Source organism: Taeniopygia guttata, chromosome 4A, assembly GCF_048771995.1.
Source record: "Taeniopygia guttata chromosome 4A, bTaeGut7.mat, whole genome shotgun sequence".
In the NCBI taxonomy this organism is placed as follows: Eukaryota; Metazoa; Chordata; class Aves; order Passeriformes; family Estrildidae; genus Taeniopygia; species Taeniopygia guttata.
This window is the reverse complement of record NC_133029.1, coordinates 17,488,672-17,509,011: the sequence shown is the minus strand read 5'-3', so window position 1 is coordinate 17,509,011 and position 20,340 is coordinate 17,488,672. Positions and strand designations below refer to the sequence as shown.

At 44.8% G+C, this 20,340-nt stretch overlaps 1 protein-coding gene across 2 annotated transcripts in view; it reads right to left on the bottom strand.

The window, feature by feature from the left end:
- CAPN6 (calpain 6) overlaps positions 1–17,390 on the bottom strand; it is a 48,594-nt gene extending 31,204 nt beyond the window's left edge. Inside the window, exons 1-3 of one of the 2 annotated variants that reach the window (XM_030272916.4) lie at positions 17,133–17,390; positions 10,935–11,021; positions 9,940–10,112 (exon numbers count right to left, since the gene is read on the bottom strand). In XM_030272916.4, the coding sequence (XP_030128776.4) occupies positions 9,940–10,104 (165 nt within the window). In that variant the 5' untranslated portion in view covers positions 10,105–10,112; positions 10,935–11,021; positions 17,133–17,390. Of the gene's footprint in view, positions 1–9,939; positions 10,113–10,934; positions 11,022–12,939; positions 13,330–17,132 lie in introns of those variants that run through there. The other variant, XM_041716221.2, reaches the window with a different exon arrangement.
- Positions 17,391–20,340: the final 2,950 nt, after the last annotated feature.

Here is a 20,340-nt window from a genome sequence, read left to right as displayed (position 1 = left end):
AGCTCATCCCAAATACCCTTTTAAATATGGAAATAGTATGACAAAAACATGAAGCTTGTCACACATAAAGCAGTTTTTGGATGTGGATGCTTTCCACTCTTACTGAATAGTGTTGACAGAACAATACCTCAATTTCCTTTGCAACTGGCATGTTTGGGCTGTAATTTTCGCTTCAGAGAAGTCAGACATTTAATTCTTTTGGAAGACTAAATCAATGAACTAACAATTACTGTAAGAAGACTTATGCTAGCAGGGGATATGATCCTCAGGCTTTTTGTTTTACAGTCTCAAAATTAATTTTACCATGTCATTCTTACCATCACCACACCGCCTCAGGACAAACAGCAACTGCTTGAGAAACCAATTTTCATCTAATGACAACTGAACCAACTAAATAAAACCTGACATTTTAAAGAAACATTCAGAGCCTTGGAGTTGTACTGTTTGTTCTCTAGAAATGACATTGAGGTCGTTTAATATTTTTTTTCTACAGAGGAAATAACCACAACAACATAAGAAAGCCTTCATGCAATCTGAGGGAGGGAAATACAAACTGGAAAAAGTGCCAAGAGAGAAGATAACAGAAAACTGGCATCTGGAGAGCTGTCTGCTTGGCAAGCATGCATGTCATTTACAAATGTTTGCCTTTAATTATAGTCCTGGAAGACTTGGGTGAATAATACCACTGAAAGCTGCCACTTTCCAAACACTGCCACTTCATCCTATGGAAATAAAGGGTGGCCACTGTGGGGATTTTGCTTCCAGCAACAAAGGGCACAACTAAAACCAAAGAATTTTCTGATGTGACATCAGGAGTGGGATTGAGCCATCAAATTGATGTCATATGGGGTCCACTCAGTCACCAGGCTGCACTGGAGAGGTCAGACCTGGAGGTTTTATGGTGCCTTGCTCATCTCTTCTTCTGGGCAAGCCCCATCTTAACAAGATTTTCCAGGCAAAATAAAAAGAAAATGATGGATTTCATAGAATAAGGGTGAGCAGCAGCTCGATTCTGGGAACATTTCGGCAATTCCGAGAAGAAACATGTCACAACTTCCCCAGCTGAAAACATTAAGGACAAAATATTATGGGAGGAATGTTTTATCCAGGCAGAAACCAAGATGGAAATATGCCAAACCATGTTTTCATCATGCCTCCCATACTCAACCTGCTGGGGTACAGACAAGGTGACAAACAGAACACAGTGAGATTCCCAAAACTCTGAAAGTAGCCAGGGACCAAAACCCCTGATGTTAATATCGAGGTGTACCAGCAGAAATCACCGGTGGGACTAAAAGTGAATTAAACTCTAAGTTTTTATTGTTTAGAAAAGGACACTTTCTTAAAATAACATCCCCAAGAGAACCAAACAGTATCTGTTTCAGTCTCAATAGGTCTTTTTAAATTAAACACTCATCTCAAAAAAAGTGAGGTTCCCTCCCTGGAGTACTGTGTGTGCCCATATTTTCATTTTACAAATTAACACACAAGATCTCTTCAGGGTGAAGCACACTCTGCCAGAGCTGGGCATCACCAGCCTGCTGCAGAAAGCTGTTCCTACAACAGTGTGGAATTTTATCCTGTTTCTGGTGGACCTTTGCAGACACAGAAATGGAATTTTATCAGGTTCTGAGGGTTTCTGGTCTAGAACCAGAGCACACAGCACTCACCTCAGAGCCTGGCCTGGGGAAATGGGACCTGGACAGGCTCACACAGCTGGACACAACCCCTGAGGGTGGAATCCCAGCCAATTCAGGGAATGAAGAGATCCCTCCCTGTTTGTTTGGCTGTGTGAGAGGAGTCCTGGGGGCACCACACACAGCTCTGCTCCACTTTCTGCCCCCGGGAACCAACAGCTGGGAAAGAAAGTGCTTAACAACACATCTGCAACAACCCTTTGTGTCTGGTGACTGCTCAGCCCAGTCGCTTCTCCTTGGACCCATCCTCTTTCCCATCACTACCCTTCGTACAAAAAAAACAATTACATTTCCCTTATAAAGCTACCACCATTCAAACTCTCCAGCACAGATTCTGGCTCTGCCTGCCTTCCAAATGCCTCAGATTTGCCCTGGGGTGGCAAAGCAAGTCCAAAGCACTGCTTCACCCTTCAGCATCGTGCTTCCCAAGCCCCTGCCCCATCCATGTGCACACACCCATGTGCACATATCCATTTAAACACAGCTCTGCCTGCCTGCTCTGGGTTCCTGCCCTCGCAGCCCACCATCCAGGCTTCACTTTCATGTTAGAAATTGGGTTGGTCTTGTCACAGACAGAAATGAATAAAGATTTCACCTTGCTAGGGGATTACATTGTGAAATTGATAATTGTTGGTGAAGTTTATACTGTTAAATTTAAGATTCTCTTTAGCAAAATGCAATCCAATATGAAATATTTGCTGTTAACAGGATTTTCTCAGGGTCCAATGCCCATCAGATTTCCAGAGGCAAGCCTGTTAATTATTAATTTGAGGCTTTGGTTACAAAGGTTACTTTAGAATAATAATAGGCCAAACCCGCAGACAAAGTCAACACACATTTTTCAGTTTGCCTGGTGATAGCAGAACACCTGCAGAAGCTGAGGCAGGGCTTGCAGCAGAGATGTCAGAGCCACTGACAAAGGATCAGGGTCATGTTGAACATGAATTTGCACAGTGGCCACAGTGTGGGCATTTCAACCCTCCTATCCCCTTTCCCTGGGGCCAGCATAACATTTCCTCAACTGACTATTAAGTATTTTTATTATATTCAACAAGGTATGTTTTGTGGCAGCTCTTCTGCTGTGGCAATAAAGGCCCTTCCCTTTGCACTACAGGTTGGCTCCAGAAAAGATTAGCTAACAAATTCATAAATAATAATATCAGCCTGGAACACAGGAGACTCCTTTGGCTGCTCTCAGGTGTTGTGAGTTATCAAGCACGTTTTACATGCCGGATGTAACAAAAATCCTCCTGTTTGGTTCTTCCTTTTCCATTCAGCTGTGAAAAAAAAAAATCCCAGATGAACCTCCCAGTTGTGAAACACACAAACACACTCCCAAAAAAAAAAAAAAAAAAAAATCCAACTTTGCTAGTTCTCACCCAAAAAAGGGCAGTGGACTATAGGAAACAGCTGCCTGGAGCTCCCTACCTTCACATGTCAGGGTGCTAGTAGGTGCCACATTTCCTCTTCAGAACATGTTCAGTGAAAAAAAATGAAATAACCCAACCTCAAAACCTTAGGAGAAAACAATAATGGAAGAAAGGAAAAAACAAAACAAAGCCCATGATGTTTTCAGTGAATTGTTTGGCTGGACACTATCAGAACATGCTGTTCTAAGTACCTTAAAAGACCAACAAGGGAAAGCCCTTCAGGGCTAAAAAATGTTTCCTTGCCTCCAAAAAAAAAAAAAAAAATCCAATAAATACTTCAGCTTTATCAGCACATTTGGGGAAAAGTTACAACATTTAAATTAAAACCAAAAAGTATTTTAACCCAGTATTTTCCCCCCACAAAAAAAGCCACTATATTTCTCCCTTCCATTTTTACAAAGTGTGTGCTCCTCAGGAAGATCAATTACTTGGAATGTCTGAGACTGTTCCTAACTTCAAAATGATTACAGGATTGTATTAGGGTAGCACAAATAATCACAATGTTATTCTGTCATGATATGCTCTATGAAAACTTCCATTCTTTGTTGGCAAAATGAGAATTCCAGTTCCAAGGGATTCCAATTACTTTTTTGATCTCTGTAGATCAGTGCATTCTATATGTATTTGAGTTATTAGAACTTGTATTTAAATTACATTTTGATTTCAACATTCCCTCCAAAATCCTGGCTGCTAAATGCTTTAGAAAATTTTGAATTTCAGTGAATTCCCATGTATCTCATGCACCAAATCACAGTTTGGTGAAATCACTCCCTGGCAAAACCAGGTGGCCACACTCCTCTTGAAAATGATTTTATATTTCCAGCTGCTGGTGAAAATTATCCAAATCAACTGGTTTCACCAAATAAAACAAGAAAGCCGATTCTGACCCCAGCTGATCCAGAACATACAGGAAGGGTAAGGCTTGTTTTGAGCTGGATTTGAAAGAGCTTGCCCTCCACTTTTGGACGCCTCCTCCTAGGAACCCAGTTCCCTGGGATCTTAGTAAACCCTGCATTTCCAGTCTGTGGATCACCAGGCTGCAAGAACATCAATAGCTGCACAGAAGATCACTCACTCCACCAAATCCACCCTCATTAAACAAATAAAGCTCCCGAGGCAGATTTTCAGTCGCTCCAACAAAACCCCCAATGTTCAGAAGCCAAGTGCCAGCACGAATTTTACCCTTAAGAAACCCAGAGCACGATGAAGCTTTGCCCACCCCGGCATCTCCGAGGGGTGGCAGCTCATCGTTCTACCCCCAACACGCACCCACCACCCCTCCCAGTCAAAATTAATTCTAACAACGTGAAGACAATTCCACTTAATTGCAACTGCATCATCTCCTGCAGGATCCCGCTGCCAATCCTGTTTGAATGTGCAGTTGCCAGGGCAACGGGTGCGAAGAGGATGCTTTTGTGCTGCCACTTGCATCCTCGGGAGCCGTGCCAACCTCGGGGCTGCCCAGCTGGGATGGGGTTAACGCCTTCCTCGCCAGCCCTGGGCACGCAGCTCCTCCCGCTCTGCACATCCTCACCTGCACCACAGGGACAGATGGATGCAGCTCAGCCCCACAGCTCTGAGCACCCGGGCTGCTGGAGCAGCTCCCCTCCAACGTGCAGCACTGCCAGGCTCGGGCTGCAGGAGCTTTGGGTGACACGTTTATCCTTAATGAGGAAAGAAAAGATTCTTCACCAGCATTTAGGCATTATTTTCTTCTGGTGGTTTCCCATCTGCTTGTTGTTGACCCCTCACCCACCCCCTCTACGCTGAGAGAAGACTGCACCATGTCTGGAGGACTACACGGTCCCTGCATCCACAATTTTAACCTAAAAACTATGATTAATGTGTACAGAAACCTCCCCCTCAATCTGTGATTATCTTCCAGGGCAGACTGCTTCCCAGAGCTTAGCTCTTAATAGCTTTCCTATTTCTTTAAGATGAAGGGTTTAAACTCAGGTCAGAGCCTACTTTGCCTGTGACCTTTTATACCACTTTTGAGTCTGCAAGGCTTAAGCCCTTCTATAAAAATTAAGGTGCACTGCAATCATTCTCTTTATATACACTCACATGCAGTTAACAAAGAAATATCTGACTTTAAACTTTTCCATAGATAATGAGCTGTAGCTGAAGATCACAAGCTAAATCTGCTTTTAATGACAAGGAAAACTATTTGCAACAGTGGCAAACAGTTAGTGCACTCACAACTAATTACAGCACACAAAGTGCCTGTTGAAATGATCACAAGTGTCATCTAGAAAGTCCTAAAATCCTCCAGTAGCTCTGTACAGCTGCACTTATGGACTGAATGTCTGAAGGTCACCCACTGAAGGATGCTGGACTGCCTGTGGAGGACAACATCCACAGTGTTGAGATCCAGGATGCGACAGACACATAAGGAAAAGAAGCCAGTTCAGGATTGATTTCATCTTAGTGCAAAGCTGAGTCTTTCACAGCCCTTTTCTGCTACAAACAGGTCCCAGAGAAGCCCAGCAAACAAGCAAACCACAAGACACTGGCTCACACAGCCTCCAACCTGAAACCACCTTTGTGTCCCCAGCTGTGCTTGAGGCACATGACAGGATTTGTGAGCTCCCTCAAAGCTCAGCAGAAGCTCAGCACCTTTTGAAACACATTTCCTCACCTCCCAGATGCCACATGTGCCATTATTTCCAGTGCAAACATGAATGTCAGCACACAGAGCTCTGCAATGTGTGTTTACCTACACCTGAACAAGAGTCAATAACCACCAACAGCAGAGAAAAGTGGACAATTCTGAGATAGGCAGGGAAACAGAAGCCTAAACTTCAGCTGTTTCAGTACATGTAGGCTTTGCAGAATAAGTAATTTCTTCAGGAAAATAATAATTATATCATGCAAATCTTTAGGGGTGAGGAGGAGGGTTGGGGAGAGACCCCTATTCTAATTAAGCAAGATGATTGCTGTTGCTCCATATTTTTAACTGGGGGAAAAAAAAAAAAAAAGGGGGTGCTGAAGGAATTAAAAAGGCACATTCAGATGTGAAAAAGGGATCATTTAACCACGAGCCACACTCCAGCAGGGTGTTGGGGCATGGAGAGGGGATCTGGCAGACCGGGTAAGTGTCACTGCTCACGGGGGCTGTTCCAAGCCCAGCACTGTGTCACACAGAAGGCAGCAGTGCAGCTGCTCTGAGAGGAGTGCACATACTGCCATGCCAGCTGATGGCCTTCCCCTTTAATATCCACTCTCCAGCTCTGGATTCCCCCCAGGCCCCATCCTGGCAGATGTCCCACGGTGTGATGAGCTGTCACTCCACTCCATGCCCTGAAACTGCTCTTGCAGTGGACATGCAACTGCTCAAAGCCTGAGGCAGTGCCAGGACACCTCCCTCTCCTGCAGGCACCACGGGCTCTGCAGAGTCCCAAACATAAGCAGATGTCTCTGGTCTTGCTCAAGCTGGAAAACAGGGCCAGAGTGCAGTGACACAGCTACAGAGGAGACAGGAATGAAATGATGAGGAGCATTACATCTGAGGGACATTTAACCCAGGCCTGCTCACACCTGACAGCCAAATCTTGCATGATCCCCACTCCATGAAATTTATGACAACTGGGTTACTGTTGAATATTCTGGAGGATACTGAGACCACGAATCCTGTCACTGTGGAATAAAGAGCATTAATGTAAAATCTGTAAAGTTCACCCAGACTACGTGCCCACACAGGGATTTGCCCCAAGTTTCCTCTGCCTTCCAAATGAGAGCAAAATCTTTAACAGGTAACAAGGTAGGGGACGGTTCAGGGTTTAAATCAGCACTTGTAAATATAAAGATGTTTCAGCTCCTGAGACAAAGGATACTTTTCCACCAGTTAGAAGCAAACAAAAGCTGGTGCTGCCTCCTGTAAACATGTGAAGGTGCAGAATTCTCTGGGACCAGAGAATAAAAGTTGGCTAAATCACAAACCTGCTCATCTTACACACCCCAATTTGGGAAGTGAGGAGACACTTGTTCCATCTATTCCTATTACTGTATCATTCCAGAACACAGTATTGCCTTATTTCCTGGACTTTTTTCTTGCATGGTGATAACCATCCCTGAAAAGGCTGGAAAACTGGTGAGAAGAGTGGAGAATGGGGCCCATGGCACGCAGTGTTTCCAGGAAAAAGGGCACTGGTCTTTGCAGATGCAGCTCTCCACCTTCAGCCAGGCATCTGACCTTTGGAGTTAATGGGAATTTAAGCAAACAGAGCAGTGTCCCTCTGTGGGCTGGACACAGGAGGGGTTTCTAGGGAAGCAGATCAGCAGCCCTGTCTCATGGTGTCTTTCTGTGCTGTTTGCCTGGACACAGACCAGCTCTGTCTTCCCAGAACATCAGGGTGCAATCATAGCCCTCTCATAAAGAGAAGATGCAGATGAAAGCAGAATCAGGGCTTAAAAAACACAGGGTCAAGCGGGGAAACCAGGAAAGCACATGATAAGAGTCTCATTCTGTAGGATCAGACTATTTTCCTTTGTGAATAACTAAAGAACACAGTTTATCTCTGAAGCAAGCTTACCCACTCTTTCCTCACATGCCTGCCTGCCCTGCTTGGGAGATCACTGCTGTTTGTTTAACACTGACAAAGATGTCCTTGAGATTCCATCCTTTCTGCAGGGTCAGTGAAAAAGTTCACACAAACCCGAGGCTTAGTTAAAAATAAGACAAAGCATCCATTCAGCAGTGACAGGAACTTCTGGGTATTTTCAGCCCAGGCTGAGCAGGACCACCACACAGAGGCAGTGTTAACCAGGACAGGTGGCCAAGGACGTCCCCTCTTGGCAGGACACAGCTGCCCCCAGCCCCACTTCAGCCTGGCACAGGGGGGAAACTCCAGGGAAATCACAGGAAAGGGCAGGATGATGCTAATATCAGTGAGCAGAAAGAATGCCCACTAACCAGAGTGAATGTTTCTTACTCTTTTTCCAACAAACCAGCAGGTTTTCCCCACAGAGAATCTTCCCAGGAGGCTTCCTGCATGAACTGAAGGACTCTGGAAGATGCTGCACCTTCAAAATGGTCATGCTCAGCTCAGTTGTTATTTCACGGGTTTATCCCAGAGGAACTGGGGTATTAGCAGAGCCCAGTGTTCTGAAACACCAACAAAGGATTCACATACTGGGAGAGGTTTGGATTAGATGTAAGGAGGAATTTCTTTACCAAAATGGCTGTCAAGCACTGGAACTGACTGCAGTTGGAAGTGGTTTTTAGAGACCCGGTGCTAAGGACGTAGCTTAGTAATGGAGTCAGTAGTGTCAGGGTAAGTATTGGATTCAATGATCTTAGAAGTCTTTTGCAACCTAGAAGATTCCATGGCTCTGTGTTTTTGGCATCAACACCACAATTCACCCTCTGAACTTCTGGCTGGCAGAGGCCAGGGACTGGTGGGATATGGTTCAACACCTCAGGAGTGTCAGGTCAATCTGTGCATGGTTTTATGATAAATGCTAATAAAATTTATGTAAACAGAACATCAATTAATATATGAGGTTTCCTACGTTAACGTCATGTTTAATGGGTAATAACTGAATGCAAAGCTAATCACTGACCTACAATTAGACTTCAAACCACTGACCACCACCTTGAACAAACTCATACTCACAAGAATGGCCCAAAATGGCATCCTTGGCTAGAGTTTAGCTCTTGCTTCACCTCTTTTATGAAGAAAAAACACTCTTCCTGACCTCACTGAGAATAGTTGCATAGTATTTCCTTTTCTAGGAGGGGATGAAAGACTCCAATAAAGAGGAGAGTGCTCGGAAATAAAAATAAACCCATAGACTTTGGAATGTCTTGTTGTTCTTTCCCAAATTTATTCTCCCCATTCTTCAGTCTCATGTCTTACTTGGAAAAATGAAATGAGAAGCAGGAAAGCAACCCTTGGACTGCTTACTAAAATTCCAGTAGAGAAGCTGCTGTGAGGAATGAGCACCGCCAGGAAAGAAGAAGAGCAGCAGCCTCAGGCCATCCTGGCAAAGAGAGTCCAGCCTTGGTCAGCCTCGTCTGTTGTCCCCTGTCACAGAACAGCACCAGCTGCATGTGAAGGATATCACATTGGCATTGTGTTTTCTAAGGAAACACGTCCAAGTCTGTGCTTCCAGAAGTTTAATTCTAATCTCTAAAGTGGACATGGGTGAACTAAAGGAGTGATTCATCATGCTTAAGGGCAAAAATACTGCGTGCATCTGGCTGGAGGCTTCCACTGTCCTCTCCATTACACTTGTCACTGTAAGACAACAGATGACACTGATGGAAAGCCAGACTGGGAATGGGTTTGTGTTCTTCTGAATTGTTTGCTTATGGCTGTGATCTGATTTAAAAATACATGTGAAGCATAAAATCTCAGAGCAAACCAACTAACAGACCCCGAATATAGGTGGTATTAATGATTTGAAATGCCTACTACATTAGTTACAATTCAAAGCAAATGACATATTTGTCTTCCTGTTAAGATGCCAGTAAAAGTGGCAAATAGACACAAGCATTCTTGGTTGCCTACAGATAATAGCTGATCATTTGGCACAGAAAATCACTGGTGGGTAATTAAGGTTTTACACAAGTCAGAGACAAAATCCACTGTGAATTCAGCATAGCCATGCAGAGACCAGAGCTGGAATCAACCAATAAAGGAAAACTCTCCACTCTCTCTGGGTAGAACTTGCTGCTAAGCCTTGACCAGAAAGAGCTGAGAGAGAGGGTGGCAATTCACAAGAGAACACAGCTTTGCTCAGGCACCTCTTGCTGAAGTGTCTGTGCTGGGTGAGACAGCAGGAGTGAAAACACATCCATCCATTACCTTTGGCCGCTTCCATTCCACTTTCCCCTTTGCTGCTGAGTCGTAGTAAAGGGATTCATCCGAGGCTGGGAACTCAGGATCCTCAAAGAGCCGGCCCTGCTGGAGGCACTGCCCCTTCAGCTCCTGGTACCTCTGACCTTGGAAGAGCTGCACTGATGAAGACATCTTCCTGCCTACATAAGATCAATATTGGACAAACCATGAAGGCTCTTGAAAGCCCATAGCTGGTCTTTAACATTCCGTGGTCTTTAACAAGAGAGCATGTATCTTGTTCTAAATGAGGTCACTGATTTATTTAAAATAAAACAAAAAAACCCGGATTATAAATCAGATTATGTTAAAGACTAGGAAAGTATAAACCTGAGAAGATCTTATAGAAAAGGATCATACTTTTGTCTGAACTGAAGACTTATCAGGAAAGAGCCCAGGCCAGGCAGAAACCCAACATTTTGCTTTGTCTAATTGATTGGAAAGGTAGCAGAGTGAGGCTTGGCTCTCAGTCTGCACCATGTGAGAAGGGCTGGGCTGTCTTTGTCCTACATTCTTCTTCTGGCCACTAAAGCTCAAATTATCTACTCCAAATCTTATGCCTAAGAAAAACAAAACCAGATTTCCACATTTCTCCATCTTAATTTAAGTGACAATCCTTCGGCTTGTACTATTGTCTTTGAACTTTATGTTACATTTCAGGGAACTGAATTCCCAGAATGAGAAAATATTTGCAAAGAACTCATGAGCACTAAAAGTATTTTTAAAAAGCACAACAATGGCAAAAAAACCAAACAATGTGTTCTCAGACCTTAATTCTCAGAATCCTGACTATCAAACTTGGCAGGTTTATGGTCACACCCACAGAGCTCAAACAAATTGCTTTAAAACATTTTACAAGTGAGAAATCAATTATAGAAATCACTCAGGGTAGTTTGAAATTTGGAGGACATGAGGGATGCTACCTCTGCTTCTAGAGAGGGAGTGGTGAGAGCATCTGAACTTACCCAGTTTGGAAAGGTCCTGTGTGTCAGTTCCTTTCCTCTTCCCTTTGGACACAGGTTGGAATCAGAGATGTATCTCCCCTTCCTCACCTACAGCAATAAACACAAATGCAGGTTGAATTAACCAACATCCTGCTCTGGAGCGTGGCACCACATGGTCCTGGCAGCCACTGGCTGTGTCCAGCTGCAGAGAGCTCAGCTGGTGCTCCTTGGGCCACCTGCAGCACAAACTGGATGAGATTCCACAAATCTGTAGGAAACCAAACCAAGCTTTTGCAGGTGTGCAAGTGAGCACAGCAAGAGAAATACAGAAGAGTAAGGAGGAACACTTGGAAATGTCAAATTTATCGTGGTCTTTGTTCTTGTGAGTGAAAGGTGTTTGTGAAGTGTCCAAGGCCAGGTTGGATGGAGCTTGGATTAACCTGGATAGTGGAAGGTGTCCCTACCCATGGCTGGGGGTGGGACTGGATGGGCTTTAAATCCCTCCCCACCAAAGCCATTTTGTGATTCTTTTACTTTCTGGTTACTTATCTCCCTCAAAAGAAAAAAAAAAAAAAAGTCTCAAGGCCTCTCACTTGCCAGGTGGCCTCCCAAGACAAGGCAAATAGATTTGCTCCCCCCAGAAACCAGTTGTTCAAGTGTTGAACAACTTCTCGATTTTACAGAGGTACCTCAGGGACCACAATGAAATAATCTGACTAATTTTGGGTGGGATATAGATTATTTCATGATAACTGGCATTCTTGATCATTAAAATCCCCCATGAGCTATCTAACATTCTAAAGCAAGTCTATTTGTTTTAAAAATAGCCCCTGGGTGATGAGGTTTCTGTCACTGCCTGATTCATTGAGACAGGTCTTTCATGACCTCATTCCCCTGCCCTTTCTCCCCACCTATCTGCCAGACAGGAGCGTGAGTCCTTCCAGGATTAACACTCCATTCCACAACAGCCTGGAATGTTCTGTGGCAATGCACAGAAGGTGCCTCGCCCTGGGCTGCACAGGCAGTGCACAACAAGGGAAACACCAACAAGGAGGGGCTTCTCCTGCCAGTCTCTTATCCTGCCCCTCTCCAGACTCCCTGTGACATCTGCAGTGTGTTTGAGGGGCTCAGGCTCCCAGGGCTGCTCATCCTGGCCCCTGAATGTTTCACCCCACCCAGGAGGCACTGAACTGAAGTCCCACCACCACCTGGAGAACCAGGAAGAACTCACTTTCACAGGAACCCAAAGCTGCCCATTTTAAACTCAATAAAATATCTCTTTCTCGTTGGAAAGCCCTCCATCAAGAATGTCAGTGCAGTTTCTATGCAACAGCCTGGTGGTTTGAGTGCTGAGGATGGAGGAGCAGAGCTGAGCCCACCTCTCCTGGAGTGTTCACTTATGAGGACATGGCCTGAAGCAGACCTGGCTCCCATTCCAAGATTTATTTTTGAAGCAGCTCCCAGTTTTTGACCCTCAGCTGATGACTGAAGCTCCCAAACTAAGAACTCCTCCCTCCTCCAGCTGGGGCACATGGCAGCAGAGCATCCCCTGCTCCACACCCCCAGCTTTACCCTGGCCCAGCTGGCACTCCAACCTGGCAGTGCTGAGGAAACACTGCAGGGCTTGGCAGCTGCTCTGCCAGGGCTCCTTGCTTTGCCATGTGATACAGAATCAGCTGTGCACAGTGGACTAAGAAATACAGTCCTAAAAATACTGCACCCCAGCTCAGAGACACTCTGTCCTTCTGCAGGGAGAAGGGACCACTCCAGGGGAGGGACAGAGGAGAACAGAAGGGGGTAAAAATGCTGAAGAGCTCTACAGGTCACCCCGTGGTATCAGCAGAAGTACAGAAGGTCTCATGTCACTGAGCTTTCAGCCTCTCAGCTTTTAAGTTTTTCTCTGCCCCTCTGTTTTTCCAGAGTTTCCCATTCTGATTAGAAAAAGGGTTTCAGCAGAAGAGCGAAGTGGAGCTGGTGCAGAATCCCCTCTTCAGCCTGACCACGGAACAATCTCAGTTTTACTTACCGTTTCTTCTCAGAGATGATTCCTCTGCCAGAGCCAGCCAGAGCAGAGCTAAATCGCATTCAGCACTGGGCAAACAGCAGCTCCTGGCCTTAGGAGCAGTCATAAATTAAAGGGACATTCACTTGAAATCCAGGTATTCACCAGAGCGTTAAGGTAAGCTTTGAGTGTTAAACTACCCAACAGTGTCTCTTTACACTCACATTTCCCTGTCCCACACTTCCTCTCCCCCAGCTGCTGCACAGAGATCCACAACAAACAGCACTGACTGTCCAGACAGGCGTGCGAGGGATAACTACACCCTCCTTAGCCTTGAATTCATGCAATAAATACACAAACCTGAACAGAATTCACCTGCTCTCATGCCCGTTTTGGTACTCTGTGTGACCAAGTGACATGCAGGGTAAAAGCTCAGGCAGAGCAGCTATTGCAGCTGCTAAGCCCAGCCGTCCCTCCCACTCCCATCCCACCCGAGGGATGCAGGGACAGCAGGGATGGGTTTTCTTAACCAAACCCAGCACTTCCAGCCCCAGGGGCCAGGCAGCTGCAGAGGGTCCTCGGTGCCAGATGAAACTCCTCTGCAAGGAGGAGGCTTGATGTGTCCTAACACATAAATTCTATCACACACCCTGCTTTGCTGTTCCAGCTGTAGGACTCCAAGGAATTTCCATGCACGGCACCAGGACTAAAAGGGCAAAGTGTATTTCCAGGCAGGATTTAAGGCCACAGTTGGACACAACTTTGAAAATGAAACTGCTTCTTCCAGAAGTGAAACCTGAGTTCAGGCCCACATTCCTGCTGGTCCAGGAGCCCGTGTCTGGTAAGGCCACGGAGGGATGGCAGAAATGATGCACACAGCATATTCCATGCTCTGGGGTACCCTCCCAGGCTGAGGGAGCTGGAGTGCCTCAGCCTGCAGAAGAGAAGGTTCCAGGGAGACCTCAGAGCACCCTTTCAGTTCCTAAAGGGAGTTTATAAAAAAGAGGGAGAGCAACTTTTTACATGGGCAGACAGTGATAGGACAAGGGAAAGTTGTTTTAAATTGAAAAAGGGGAGGTTTAGATTAGGATACCAGGAAGAAATTCTTTCCTGAGAACTGGCACAGGTTGCCCAGAGAAGCTGTGGACTCCCCATCCCAGGAAGTTTTCAAGGCCAGGTTGGATTGGACTTTGAGGAGCCTGGAAGATTTCTCTGCCCAGGGTGGTGGAATGAGATGAGCTTTCCAACCCAAACCATTCTGTTATTGTATGAGCCCAATTTGAAGATTATTGTCCATTTGCAGGTACCAAGTTGCCACCTTAGCAGCAGTAACAGCCACACCTGGTTCTCAGGTTTCTCTTTTGTACCTGCAGTTGTGTGCCTGTCTTAACAGCACACAAAAACCTCCCAGCTCCAAACTCTGCTCCTTCAACACTGACTCCTCACCAGACCTTAAAGCCACTGTTTGGACTATGAGAGCAAAACAGGGACTCAAGTATTTCGCTGTTTGCAAACATAGTTTTGTATTTTCCGAAACATCTCTGTCTCCACAATTTGTTTCAGAACAATCAAACCAGTGAATGTCTCCAAAACAGCAGCCCTGCAGCCAAAAGCTTTAAATTACTCTGAACTGGTTTTCTGTAAAACTAATTAAAGGAACTGCCAGATCTCCAGCTGGAAAAGGTTATTGCTCTTTCTTGCTGTGCAGAGTGATCACAGGTCCTTACAACATAATGACTTTGCAAATCTGTATTAAGTGCAGGGGAACTTAAAGCAGTTGAAAATCTTCCACTTCATAAACACTGTGGTTTCATGATCTTGGCTGTTCCACTGCTACTGCTGCAGTAGAAGCATCTCTTATGGAGAAATTTACTCATTCCAATTCTGTAAACAGCTCAAGACATTAACTGAGAGGCTTTATGCTGTACTGGATCTCCTCTCTTCCTCTGCATAAGCCAATAAAAATGTAAAATGTCAGTGTTAAACCATGCTGTGTGGAGGTGCAATTGCATTAGTAAGAATCTGATAAATTTTGATCAAATTTGCTGCACAGGATAATTTAATAGCATGCTGTCCAGTATTAATGCCTGTGCTCCAGGGTACTCAGTAGTTTTGGATGGCAGTGCTCTTCCTGACTGGGTGAAGCACTAAGTTATTGTGCACTCTGGGGATGCCATGAGTGTGCAGCATTAGCCCTTCTTTCATCCAGTATTTGGATTTTCCAACAAAATAAGGTTAATTTGATTGTTTTATGGCCTCTAGATGATAAAAAACTCAGGACTTTTACAGGCATATAAAGGTTTCTCTGTTAGCTCCGCTGAAGAATTACCTACAGGAAGGTGACACAAACATTTGCCTTCTTGCAGAAAGAGGACCATGCCAACCTTGTTATACTGTGCAGTTTTGCCAACTTCAAATCAAGAAAGGAAACCACATATTTTCATCTGGGAGTATCTGCCCATATCCTATCACTTCTGGGCAGGAATGTGGGGGAGACTAACTGGACATCAGGAGCCCACAAGCTGTTTTCTTTCACAGACAGCATCACAGCCTGACAGAATCAACAGACTATAAACCAAAGGGTTTCTTTTTTCCATAAAATTAATTACAACACTTGTACTGCAACAGCACAGTGCTTAACCAGGTTTTTCTTTCAGGTCTCACTGGGATAGGAGAGGTTCTGTGGTACTCCAGCTGAGCGTCAGAATTCAAATTGCACTGCAGAGAGTGGGTGCTGGGTCAGGACCAAGCCTGAGAGTTCCTCAGCCCAGGAGTGGAGCAGGAGCTCTGCCAAGAACCTGCCATTGATTTTCACAGCTTGTTCTCTCTCCATCTCTCTATCTCACCAGGAACTGGTGAGATAAAGTGCAAACTCATTCTGACCCTTCAGGATGGGAGTACAGAAGCAAACAGCTGCTGAGAAAAGCTGCCCTTGCAGGTGACTGTGCCCAAGGGGGAACAGCTTCATCTGGCATGAGCAGAAACACCCCAGATTTGTAGGGCTGGCTGAGAGTCAGGGGTGTGTGGGATCTTTTCAGCTTGAGAACTGAGTGAAATCAATACACACCTGTGTTTGTTCAGCAGTACAATGCTGATTTCATAGTCAAAACCACTCAAAGTCCTGGCAGAACACACTCAGAGAGGAAAAACTCTGGCTGGACTCCCTCTCTCCCCTCCTTGCCTTTCCCATGGGAGTTTACCCCCAGTAGCTGCCCATGAACTGTTAACTCTTCTCTCTCTCCCCTCAGGCAAGGGCAAAGATTTAAAAAGCAATGGCATTAGCAGCAAAGCAGATTTTTGCCTCCACCTGATTTGCAGGTGAAACCTTCAACAAAATCCTGAAGTTCTTTAAGATCATTGCAAACAGAGACAAAACCCTTGGCTCCTTTCGGGATTTTCCAAAGTGCACAGGTGTCCTCATGCTTACAGAAACCTTGCCCTTCAGTGGCTTCCAGTATAGCCTCAAAATCAGACACATTTTCAGTTAACATCACAGAGGTTAACATTAATCCAGTCAAATGATCTATAAAAAGCTCTGAAGAAATGCAAACAGCATTGTAATTTAATTCATTCAATCCAAGGCTTTGTGCTGAAACCACAGGAAACAGCTTTCTTTAGAATTCCAGTATCTCTCCATGCTGCCTTTTTATAAAAGTTAGTTTAAATAAAAGGATTGCAAATTAATCAGTAACTCCTTATCAGGCCACTCCATTATTTTATGTCTCCACTTATCAATTATTGGAGATACAAAAATCTCTCCTGCACAAGAACAATGAAATAAAGTTAAAAAACAAAAAACAAAAAACAAACCAACCAAACAAAAAACACCCCTTGAATTTCACAGTGAAAGAATCTACGGTGAGAACTGACAATATTTTGGAAGATCAGAGACAGAATAGCAAATGGAATTATATGAGCAGAGATCAAATCACACTTTCTCAGTCTGACCCCTTTCTTTAGAATAACTATAAAGGATGCCTGTAGAGAGAAGAGTGGAACTGGTTATCCAAGAAGAAAGGAGAGCACCCATGCTTTGGTAATAAATCCTGCAATAAAGTTTGGCTCAGGGTTAGCACCGAGCTATGACTTTCTGAAAGAACTATATATTAAACAATTTAAGTAATCCAAAACATTTTCTCATTTGGCTCGTTAGGGTTCACAGAGTTTTCATTCCTGGTGCCAAAGGTGTTAATCAGTGAACATTAGTCAGCACTCACCTGGCTGGGGTCAGACGCTGCTGGGGCACATGGAACTCCACAGCAGCTCCTGCAAACACTGATCCCTGGGCTTCTCACCGTGCAGCTCTCCGGGCTGTAGCACGATCACTTCTCCAGGGGTTTGCTGGGATAACTCTTCCAGGGATGTCCCAGGACACCAGGGACTCCGAGCTGACCAAAAGTGCACAGCCTCGTGTGCTCCTGACTCACAAACCATCAGCTGCGGCTGTGCTGGAGCTCTGAATGAACTCTTGAAGAAGGAGATAAGGCCAGGCTGTTTGGCAAGAGTTGCAGAGTTTATTTGGGATTTTTTTTTTTTTTTTAAGGATTAATGTGCACCGTTTAAAAAAACCCATACTTACATTCCTTATTAGGCTGCACAGCATTCATCCTTTTCTCCCCTCCTAGTAAAGAAGTTGGTATCACTTTGTGGGGGTAACAAAGTTTAGAACCCAGAAAATAATACATTTCTCTGTGCTGTAGCAAAATAAAAAGTAGGATACAAATTCTCAACAAGAAGTGGTTTTGGAAAAACAAGCTCTTCTCCATACTTTGCTCAGCTTCAATTTCCTTTTGGGTAAATCCTAAACATCTGGGTTAATTTGACTTGATTTTTTTTTTTCTGATTTGAGGATGATAACACCTTTATTTTGCCATTATGTGGCTTTTATTTGTATTTTAGTAAAAGTAGTCCCATTTTTGAACAAGCGCCATTTCAAAATGCATTACAAAATTTCATCTGTACTATGGTTTTATATATTCTCCCCAGTTTTCTTCCTCCATTTAACCCTCATTTTAGCATAACTGGTCTAAGTTGACAAATAGGTTCATTCCTTCTCCTCGACATTATTACTGATAAGTCTCCTACAGGAGATTGGATCTCAGGGGGTGAATTACATCCACAAAATACTCTGAAGATGAATAAAAAGTATCACAAATTTCTGTACTGCTAGGTTCACTGCAGGACTATTTGCTCTTTTACCCCAATTCCTTTTGAATGCATGCTGAAATTTGGACTGAAAGTCCCTGGAAGCTGCCACTACAGTTTTACTATTTCATGAGTTAAAAAGCCTTTCATACTAAATCCATGTGTTTCCAATTCCTGATTGAGTAAGTAGCCCAGAGTTTAAATCAAAATAAAAAGCTGATGGTTGTATATTACACACACACTGTGATTCATCTGCACAGCTGAGGGAAGAACATGAACACTCCCAAAAGAGCACAACAAAAATTCCACTCTGTGAGCTGATAATAATATTCACAGCTTATAAGATGTGTTCTCACAGTAGCTGCCTTTGCTTTGATCCGGTGCAGAACAAAACCATGAGAACTTTTTGATGTGAGTGGTGTAATCCAAGAATTGGATGGGATTTGTCTGGGCTGAGGAGGAGCTCTTGCTGGAAATCTCATCAGAAACAGAAATTCCTTTGGACAGACAGCAAGATGAGCTACATAGATGACAAGTAACAGAAGAAAAACAACCTGGAAAAGAAGTTTCAAGTACTGTGAACCATTTAACCTTACAGCATTGTACCTAAAATCCTTGAATGAACCCTGCAGCCTTTAGCTTCCTTGGTGGATGTGTCCCCTCCTCTGGATGAACTGGTTTCCATCCATGGCTGTGCTGCATTTCCTGGTGTCCCAAATTTCCTCACTGCTCTCCTGCAGAGCCTGCAGGCACCCCATGAGCAGTGCTCCACCACACTCTTCTTGCTCCAGCCTTGCTGCTTTCCAAAGCTGACTCCTCCTGCACCCTCAGAGCAAACCAGAGCCCAGAGCCAGCCTGTTGTGTAGAGACACCACAGCACAAGGAACCACCAGAATTTGCTCTTTCACAAGGTCTTCTATACCCCACATCTGTATGTTCAGCACCTTGAGCTCAGAGCCCAGCATACCTTCAGAAATTCCTGCCCATCACCTTGCACACACAATCCACTGCCAGGTTCTTGTGTCCCACTAGAGATATGTTCATGGGGCAATTTATTAATAAACCATAAGATGGTTTCCAGAAGAGATTCAACTTAAATCCTACATGTTTACTCTATTTCTAATTTAAGCAGTTTGAACAAAGAAGAGCCCAAGAAATCTGAAAACTAAGCAAGATTCACTGAAAATTTTCAGAGTTGTGTATCCAGTTGTGCCTGATTTTGCTCAACAACACCGTTTTGGACCTGGGTCACTCATCCTTTGCATTGTGGAATTTTGATATCAGGTTCCTTCCTAATTTCTCCCAAAGCATAAATGACAGGAGGGGTTGGAGTAAGGGTCAGTCCCAGACTGATGGCTCGCTAGCACTGAACCTTCTGCACAGGACTGAGTTAAAGGAAGACAATCCCTAAAACAGAAGGCACAGAAGGGGCTGTGCTTTGCCCTGCCTACAGCTGTCACAGAAGCTGAAGTGTACAGAGCAGGCTTTATCCCCCAACTACCTTAACCACAATCACAAGAAAAATTTCTAAAAAGACGAGACAGGATTAGAAGTGGGCACTTGGAGTTATTTTTCAGGCAGGCTGGTCACGGGGGGAAGGAGGAGCAGGGAAACAGCCCTGCAAGGGAAGGATGCCAGGATTTATTTCCCTGCAGGACACAAATTAAATCCAGCCTGCCTCCCTCCTGCCAGCCCGGGGAGGGGGGGACGGGCCCGGCGGCCGCGCGGTGGCGGCATCGCCCAGGGATGGGAGAGTGGGAAAGGGATGGGAGAGTGGGAAAGGGATGGGAGAGTGGGAAAGGAAAGGGAGAGTGGGAAAGGAAAGGGATGGGAAAGGTGGGAAAGGCAAGGGATGGGAGAGTGGGAAAGGAAAGGGATGGGAAAGGAAAGGGATGGGAGAGGTGGGAAAAGCAAGGAAAAGGTGGGAAAGGCAAGAAAAAGGTGGGAAAGGCAAGGAATGGATGTGAAAGACAAGGACAGTGGTGGGAAATGCAAGGGAGGGGTGGGAAAGGCAAGGGAGAGCTGGGAAAGGCAAGAAAAAGATGGGAAAGGCAAGAAAAAGTTGGGAAAGGCAAGATAAAGGTGGGAAAGGCAAGGAATGGGTAGGAAAGGCAAGACAGGGGTAGAAAAGGCAAGGGATAGGTGGGGAAGGCAAGGTATGGGTGGGAAAGGCAAGGGTGGGATGGAAAAAATAAGGCAAGGCAAGGGAGTGGTAGGCAAGGCAAGCCTAGGGAAGGGTTGGAAAGGCAAGGGACGGGAGGAGTAGCTAAGGTGTGATAG